This window comes from Gossypium hirsutum, chromosome D12, assembly GCF_007990345.1.
Source record: "Gossypium hirsutum isolate 1008001.06 chromosome D12, Gossypium_hirsutum_v2.1, whole genome shotgun sequence".
Taxonomy (NCBI): Eukaryota; Viridiplantae; Streptophyta; class Magnoliopsida; order Malvales; family Malvaceae; genus Gossypium; species Gossypium hirsutum.
This window is the reverse complement of record NC_053448.1, coordinates 8476893-8485425: the sequence shown is the minus strand read 5'-3', so window position 1 is coordinate 8485425 and position 8533 is coordinate 8476893. Positions and strand designations below refer to the sequence as shown.

The window sequence follows — 8533 nt, the reverse complement described above, 5'->3', positions numbered from 1 at the left end:
TTAAAAGATTTTAAATTTTTTTAAAAATTTTAAAAATATTTTAAACTTTTATTTTTATAATATTTATACACTTTTAAAGAAAAGACCAAATTAATAAAAATTACAAACATTAAATACTACAAAATTATTTTATCATTTTTTAATTGCTACATTGATAATTTTAACCGCAAAATTAGATGTTTAAATTAAAAAATAAAAAATTTAATATCTCAAAATTTTAACCGCAAAATTAGATGTTTAAATTAAAAAATTTCAATCACAAAACTGTATAATAAAAATCAATAGGCGTTTTTATAAAAAAAACGCCACAGCAAATAATTTTACTTAAAAAAAAACGCCATTTTATAAATTCCCCCCTCAAATCCCTCCCTAATTTCCCCCCTTGAAACCCCCAACTTTACAAACACACCGTCCTTTAAAACTTTTAACGCCATACCCATTGCTATTTTGTCTTCCTCAAGCTCAATTCTTAAAAGCCCAAATTTGGAACTCCAGATTTTTCTCTGCAGAACTTTTCTTAATCCACAAGCTTTAGCTGCTCTATGGGATTCCATCACGGATCCGAAGAACTTTTCAAACGTACAGCTCTATTTCACTGCGCCCCCTCTTCCTGATCCTGGTACCATCTTTTAATTTAAGAATAAGCGAAACCCATGTTTCATTTTCTTCAGTTTCTGTTAACAACTGTTCATACCAGTGTTTATGTTAACACCTGTCACCATCTCTTCTTCTTTCCTTGTTTTTCTATCCATCTCGTGGAAACCGCAGTCTGGCATTCTCAGGGTGGCACCAAAGCTCCTAACAAAATAAAACAAAAGTAGAAACACTTTTTTTTGGATCATTGGGTTTTCAAAGTTTTTGGGGTTGGTTTATCTTTTCCCTTTTGGTTTTGAAAGATTTTTGTGGGTGGTTTTGATTGTTTATTTTTCTCCTTTGTTTTCCTTTCTGTAAGAAAAAGTGTTCTTTTTCTTTTAATTTTTATTTTTCGCCTTCCCTTGTCAACGGTTTAATTAAATTTATGATGCATATGTACTTTGAATTTTGTGATTCTTGCAGGTTCTTCAAATGCAATTGCAAATTTTGATAGTAATACTGCTAACAGAAGCCTGCAACTAGAAAGACAATGAGCATGTCGAGATTCTCATTTCAGTGACTGTGCTTCTATTTGCAACAATAATGAAAAATTTAAAGGTCAGAAAACTTATGTTGAATACGAACATGCCTAACGTTTTACCAACTCAAACCAAAACAAAAATCGGATAGCTTATTTGTTTAATCATTACGTAAAAGATGATTATTTGCTGTCCATGTTCCTATTAGTAGCCTTGTGCACTTCTCTTACATGTCCTTGGAATTCATAACCTCTAATAGTACTCAAAATTATGCTCTTTAAGTCCAAAACAAAATTATGTATTTTCTTAGCTCTTTAAGGTCATGCAATTAACCCTTTTTTATTTCTTATTTCTGCTTTCCTTCTATTCTTTTATGTATTATTTTATTATTATTGAAACCAGAATGTGTTTTATTGGACAGGTGCGTGCAGTTCGCCGTGACAATGGAGAAAAGACTGATATTTCTGGAGTCTTTTTGGTTGAACAAGTAAAAGGAATGTTGGATAAGATTCAACAGAACCTATTCGATGTGGCAAAACAAAAAAGAGATGCCTGCATTGAAGTTGTAAAAACGTGGGATGATTTTGTAAAACCTGTATTTTGTTAGGCAACAACATGCTCTAGATCATTTTTCTTAAATGATGTTTTATGTTTTGTATATATAGGAGGTGGAGAAAGATTTGAAAGCTCGAACAAGAGGTGAGATGGGAGCAGCTAAGTCTCTTTGTACCCCATTCGAACAGCCTGAACTCCCAGAAGGTACTTGACTCCATCCATGCAGACATTTATTTTAAATAATTTAAAGAATATGAAATCACTACACAGGTTTTTAGCGGCGTTTTTAGCGGCGTTTGGATAAAAAACGCCACTAAAGATCGAACAAGTAAAAGACTCAGGGATTTAGCGGCGTTTTTGGGAAAGAGCCGCTAATGCTCAGGGCTTTAGCGGCGTTTTTGGTAAAGCGCTGCTAATGCTTAGGGCTGTAGCGGCGTTTTTGAGAAAGCGCCGCTAATGCTCAGGGCTTTAGCAGCATTTTTGTTAAAGCGCCACGAATGCTCAAGACTTTAGCGGCGTTTTCTAAGAAGCGCCACTAATGCTCAGGGATTTAAAATAATTTAAAATATTTGTTAAAAATGGAAAAATTAAAATACTATTATTTAAAATAATTTTAAAGTTTTTTGGATACAATACTGATTTTTTTAATTTATATATTAAATAATTTCTTATATAATCGTTAGAGTATATCGTTAGAGTATAGGGTTTTTGGTATAGGGTATATGATTTAGAGTTTAAGGTTTAGGTGTTACCATTTTAAGGTTTATAGATTATGGGTTTAGGGGTTATGGTTTATGATTTAAAGACTTAAGGTTTAGAGGTTATGTGTTAAGAGTTTATGGTTTTATGGTTTTAGAGTTTAAGTTTGTGGTTTAGGGTTAGATTAACTAGTGTTTTCTAATTTATATATTAATTAATTTCTTATATAATTGTAAAAGAGATAATATTAATTTGGTTCTTCAAAATCATGTGAAGATTTGGTTCTTCAAAATCGATATAAGCTATATCCAAGGATATCCCCATATTATCCCATCCTGGTTCAGTATTTTTAGTGCTCGGTTCAGTTTTTTTATCCAGTTCAGTTTTTTGCGTGTTTTGCCTTACCCCCGCCGTGATCAAGTAATTATATATGGATTTAGGGATTAAGGATTAGGGATTATGGTTTAAGGGTTGGGATTTAATGTCTAAGGGTTAGGATTTAAGGGTTAAGGGTTAAGAGTTAGATATTTAGGATTTAGAGATTCAAGGGTCGGGTTAGGGTTTAGGGTTTAGATTAATTAGTTTTTTTAATTTATATATTAAATATGTTCTTATATATTTGTAAAAGAGAAAATAATAAATTTAATATATTAAAATTATGAGTATAGTTTATATTATTTAAGAGATATATAATAGATAGACTTTATGTATATTGAATGGCTAATTTAGGGTTTAAGGTTTATTTGAGATTTGTTAAATGATACAATTTTATACAATTAATTAATGTTTTTATATTTAAAAATATTTAATCTAAACCATTTGATATATTTGATATGGATATATACGTAATTATTTAATTTGGATAGGACCAAATTATAAGAAAAAAAATACAAAAATAAAAATAAGATAAAAATGATATGGATATATAGGTAATTATTTAATTTAGATAATTCTAACTTAATAATTCATTACAGCCATTTTATCATTTGTTTTCTTATTAAAATATATAGTATTTATTTTGTGAATACTTGGTTTTTTTATTTTATAAAAAATTAATTTATAAAAAATAAAATAAAAAATTTTTAGCATAACAAAACAACGTCATTTTATTCAAAATAAAATATTTTTTTCCGGCTTTTTGCAAAAACGCCAAAAACGCCGGCATAGATAAGCAATAAAATAATTTTACTTTTAAAAATGGCGCGTTTTATTCCAAAATTCCCCCTAAACCCCTAAACTTTCCCCCCTAAAATTGGTACCCTCAAAACACCTAAGTGTTTCGCTCTGCCACCGCCGTCTTCATCATCATCTTCCCCTCTCTCCCTCTTTTTGCATATATCTCAGAAGTGATGCTGTTGTTTTTACTTGAAAGCAAGCATGTCATAGCTTAAATGATCTATCATTTCCATCGAGTGTTAAGCTATCATAACTGCCATTGATGTTAGATTGGATTGTCCTAAGCTTAGACCTTTTTCGAATTTTCCCTCTCAACTACTCTCTCTAAATCTCTCTTCTTCTTCAGCTGTTTGGCTCTTTTACTGTTCCTTAGATCCGATTTCTAATTTCAAAGGACTTTCATTTTTTTCTTTTCCTTTTTGTGAAACGCTTGCAAAACTCTGCTTTTATCCACTCTTCTTCATTAATTTTTCTTTTTTTGTGTCCTTAATCTTGAAGAAGGGATAAAACCCTAGAAAAAAAAGGGGGAATCCACAAGAATGATCGATGTGGAGAAGCTGATATCTTATAGTGACGACCTGGTGGAGGTATTGAACGACAAAAGCGACATTAACAACTTGACGCAGTGTTTTCAGCACTTTAACGATCTCCGCTCGCATTGCGACGCTGATTCCAACGAGGTTCATCGATTGCTTCGAGGTGTCTTTCCTTTTCTACTTATTCTTTTTTCCCCTATAAATTAAAAGGAGAACTAAGAAAGTAAAGCAAGATCTTTTATTCTTTTTTGAAAAAAAAATGTAGAATATGAGGAAAAGATAGAAGCTTGCAAGAAGAAAACAGAACAGGCAAAATTGGAGGTTGCTGATGGTGCTGAAATGGAGAGTATCTGCAGAAGGAATACCAAGAAGAGCTTGAAAAAGAACGTGGACTTGAAGAGGAGCTTAGATAAGTATATGACTTTTGAAATATATATTTAATGTTTTGGTGTTATGGTGTTTGATTGATTTGTTAAATCTTATTATATAAGAACACAGCTGTTAGCAATGAGATAATTGAACTAGATCGCTAGAGGGTTTCTATTGAAGAACGCAAGAAAAACCTAAGGAAATATGAGTAAGACAAACTCAAAGAACAGTAAGTATAGGAACTGATGTTTTTGTTAGCTTGAATGTGTTTTCTTGGACAAATAAGAGAATGATCTTGACTTTGAGTTCCATGTCTTTAACATTGGTTATCTGAAATAACATCTGTAGTATCTTGGGATTTGTCGGAACTATTTTTCGAGGAACTTGAGATCTTTTGCTATGTTCAACAACATTTTCTTATTCAAGAATGTGTTGCAATAGCTACCATACTTTCCCAAGTTGTCTTTTGCTTGGTTGATGTCTTGAAAACAGGGGAAACTTGTTATTTGTCTCTAGGACAGCGAAGAAACTTTGATTTCCATGTATATGCTCATTGCTCACACCATTGTTTTCTGTTCTGTATGTGGTTAACAAAGGTTGTCTTAATGATCATGCATTAATTATAAATTGATGATGTGTCATATAATCATTTATCAAAGTAAAAAAGAAAAAGGTAGATTGGAAGGTAAGGGATAGGTCGATAGGTGTTCGTACACGCGGTGGATGGGTTTTCCTTTTTGTCCCTCTGTGTGCGCAATTTTAATTTGTATTATTCATTCCTCCCCCAAAGCTTTTAGCTTTTAGCTTTGTTCTTTGCTTCTGTTTTTATTTTTACTTTTTCCAACAACAACAATCTTAGTAATTTATCCCACTTTTGCTCTCAAATCATCTCTACTCATTTCAACTTTTTTTAAGGCTAAACAAACTATTTATCCCTTCCCTTACATCTCATTTTACATTCAAATTATTGGCATTTAATAAAAATGCAAAACATGTCACATTTTTATTGATTTTTTTTCCTATTTTAAGTATTTTAGAATGAAAATGATACTTTAATATCAAAGACTGATAAAAAAAAATTAAATATCAAAATAAAAAATCAATATAGTCTAAGAGATAAATCATGACTTAAAGATCTTTTTTACACTAAAATATATTTCAAATTTTTTCATATTTTGAAATTTAATCCATAAAAATGTAAGCTCAATTGTTAACGGGGAAATTACCAATAAAAGCTCCTTTATTTTTAAAATTATCGAAATGGGCCAAGTCCTAAATTAATTACATTTATAATAATATAAATAATATAATGGCATGTGCATATAATATAAGACTAACATGCTTGTATAGAATATGACTAACATGCTAAAACTTAATGATCATGCATTCTGTCATTCAAAGAAAAATTGTCCCACGAGCACCTTTGATCTTTATTTTCTTTGTTACAATTCTCTTAGTATTATCAACTAATGCAGTCTTTTTTTACTAATATTTCTTTTCAAATTCTCTTCTCTACTTCTTTTTTCCCTAATTGAAGATAATCTAATATTGATTTCTATTATTTTTTTCCAGCCAAGAGAAGGAAGAATCTCGGGTTTCAGATTTTAAAGTATGTTGAAATTATAGTTACATGTTAAATTTTCTATTTTCTTATTATTATTGGCTTAGTTGATTAATACGTGAAGGTTTTGTTTGGTTCAACTGATGAACTTGCTGGAAAGTATTTTCATGTATATTTTTGTCCTTTAATTAAGACAGATTAATCTTTTTGGATTCTTTTTTCTTTTTAAATTGCATTGTTTCTTTTGCTATCATCCTTTACCATCTCGATATGGTGTGGGTGCTTGAAAGACGGTTATACCCTCGACATGTATTTTCCGGGCTATCCATCTTTCACATTCACTATTTTTCTCTTCCTCCTTTCTTTGCAGAATTATTATGTTCATGAAAATTTTGTATTATTTGAAACTGGATTAAACCTTTTTTTTTCTTGGAGAAAATCTCTTCAGTTGTAAATACTTTTGAAAGCAGCCTATTTGTAATTATACGTTTATGTCATATTCCCCGAGCTTGCTGGTATAGGATTTAACTCATAAGATGAGCACCTGAGGTAACTAACAATTTCAAGTTTCAATTGTGCAATTAAAATCCATATTCTGAACTTTCCAACACAGTTTGGTGAAAGTTGAATAAGTTAATATCAATGAAGCACCAAATATTTACGTCAGACTGCACTTGTTTTGATTTCTATAAAGTTGTTTATGATAAGCTGATTAGAATTAGATCAAACATGCTAAGCATCAGGAAGTAGAAATCTATGCAAACAAAATGGTTTAGGGTTTTGTGCAAACAAAATGTCCTGGATTGTTTGTACATGAAATGAGAACTTGAACTCTTATTCTTTTCCTGCTTTGGATTTATGCTCATTTTTCCAGTAGACTTGATGCAAATATGGCCATGAGAATTTAGGCTCTTATTGGTTGTCACTTTTACTCCTTCGTTTCTCTAGTTGATTTTTGCTTCTTAAAAGGTTGCTAAAAAATAAATCTAAAAGAGAGAAGCAATGTCGTAATTGATTGAGAATATATAAATGACTAGAATACTATAAAATTTCTAGTATGATTGTTCACGACCAGCTAGTTGTGAAAACATTTGTTTGCTATATCCTCGTTCATTTTTATTCTATAGTTAAGTTAAGTTGCTAATTTTATTTTGTTATCTACCTGTGTATCTGAATGATGTTTTATGAATACAGCCATGCTTCCAATAATGTGTTAGATGGGCTGAACATGTCTGATGGTCATTACTTCTACACGAGGTTAAGGGGTCACCACTCGGTGTAGGATTCTCATCTTTTTAATTATGGAAGCTGAGATGTATGTACTTCTACCTAAACATTTCTTAATGAATAGCTTGTTTAAAGATTTTGGCTTCGTCCCTTCCAGTTGTAAATATTATTTCTTAATTGTTGCTTTAGGTACTGAGGTATCTTCTTTCAAATGCAAGATGGTGGCCGGAAGAGTATAAGTTTGATGGGTACAAATTTGATGGTGTGACTTCAATGATGTACAAGATTTCCTTGATTAAGTAAATGTATTATATCTTTTATTACCAAGATTTACTTGATTAAGAAAATGCATTTTATGTTTTATTACCTTGCATATGTATTATTTATTTTAGTTTTGATTCTAAATTTTTATTTTTACTTAAGAGTTCTAACTTTTGGATTTTAATTGTGTTATTAATTTAATATTTTAAATTCTAAATTTAAATTCATTAATTTTTATATTTAGTTTTAAAGTTAAAATTTTTGTAGAAAATTTAATTTAAATAATATTTTTTTATTTATTCTTAAAACATAATATAATATTTATCATAGAAATAAATATTATTTTAAAAAATTATTTTTTTAAAGATATATTTTTAGCGGCGTTTGTGGGAAAAGCGTCGCTAAAAGTGATGATCTATAGCGACGTTTGTGGGAAAGCACCGCTAAAAGTCATGATCTTTAGCAGCGTTTGTGGGAGAAGCGCCGCTAAAGGTCTTGTTCTATAGCGGCGTTTGTTTCTAAAAATGCCGCAAAAGTTAGCGGCGGTATCAATAGTGGCATTTTTTGCGGCGCTACTGAAAGTGCCGCTAAAAGTATTTGTGGCGTTATAAAGCGCCGCTAAAGGCAAAAAAACGCCGCTAAAAGCCTGTTTTGGTATAGTGAATTAACCCTTTTTCCATCCAAATTTCTTTAGAGCAAACAAGGTTTTATATATAAAATTATATATATATTGTCAATGGTTATGTTTGATTGATTCTGCTGGAGTTCAGAACCTTGACAGAGCTGCTATATAAGAAGCTTAGTTGGCATTTCAATTTTTCAATTCATCTATAGATAAAATAACATTTAGTCTTTAAATTTGTCAAATTTAAACCCTGATTAAAAAAATAATTTATAAAATAATTTTTAATTTTTTTAATCAAATAGATAAACCCTGATTTTATTTTGGACTACATTGATAACATTGACACAAAGGTATCATCATGACTTATGAACTTTCAGTTTTACCTATTGGCTATAAGAATTTTATATAACGT

At 30.4% G+C, this 8533-nt stretch overlaps 1 protein-coding gene across 4 annotated transcripts; it reads left to right on the top strand.

The window, feature by feature from the left end:
- The first annotated feature begins 397 nt into the window (after window positions 1-397).
- LOC107936178 (uncharacterized) lies at window positions 398-7601 on the top strand. Of its 4 annotated transcripts, XR_005922322.1 has the most exons (9): window positions 401-619; window positions 1057-1191; window positions 1534-1685; window positions 1778-1871; window positions 4044-4241; window positions 4344-4676; window positions 6020-6056; window positions 7203-7323; window positions 7425-7601. XR_005922322.1 is itself a non-coding variant. In XM_016868857.2 (5 exons), exons 1-4 carry the CDS (start codon window positions 4082-4084, stop codon window positions 7288-7290), a joined length of 429 nt encoding a protein of 142 aa, XP_016724346.2. In that variant the 5' UTR covers window positions 3609-4081; the 3' UTR covers window positions 7291-7323; window positions 7425-7601. The 4 variants fall into 4 exon arrangements, 1 of the variants encoding a protein (XP_016724346.2); XR_005922323.1 differs by having other exon boundaries at window positions 398-579; window positions 4041-4241; window positions 4344-6056; XR_005922321.1 differs by having other exon boundaries at window positions 398-619; window positions 4041-4241; window positions 4344-6056.
- The last annotated feature ends 932 nt before the right edge of the window (window positions 7602-8533 follow it).

Coding starts and splice junctions, on each gene's coding strand:
- LOC107936178 (XM_016868857.2), top strand. CDS start 4,082: ATGATCGATGTGGAGAAGCTGATATCTTATAGTGACGACCTGGTGGAG. Junction 4,488..6,019: donor GGACTTGAAGAGGAGCTTAG/ATAAGTATATGA, acceptor ATTTTTTTCCAG/CCAAGAGAAGGAAGAATCTC. Junction 6,057..7,202: donor CTCGGGTTTCAGATTTTAAA/GTATGTTGAAAT, acceptor TTATGAATACAG/CCATGCTTCCAATAATGTGT.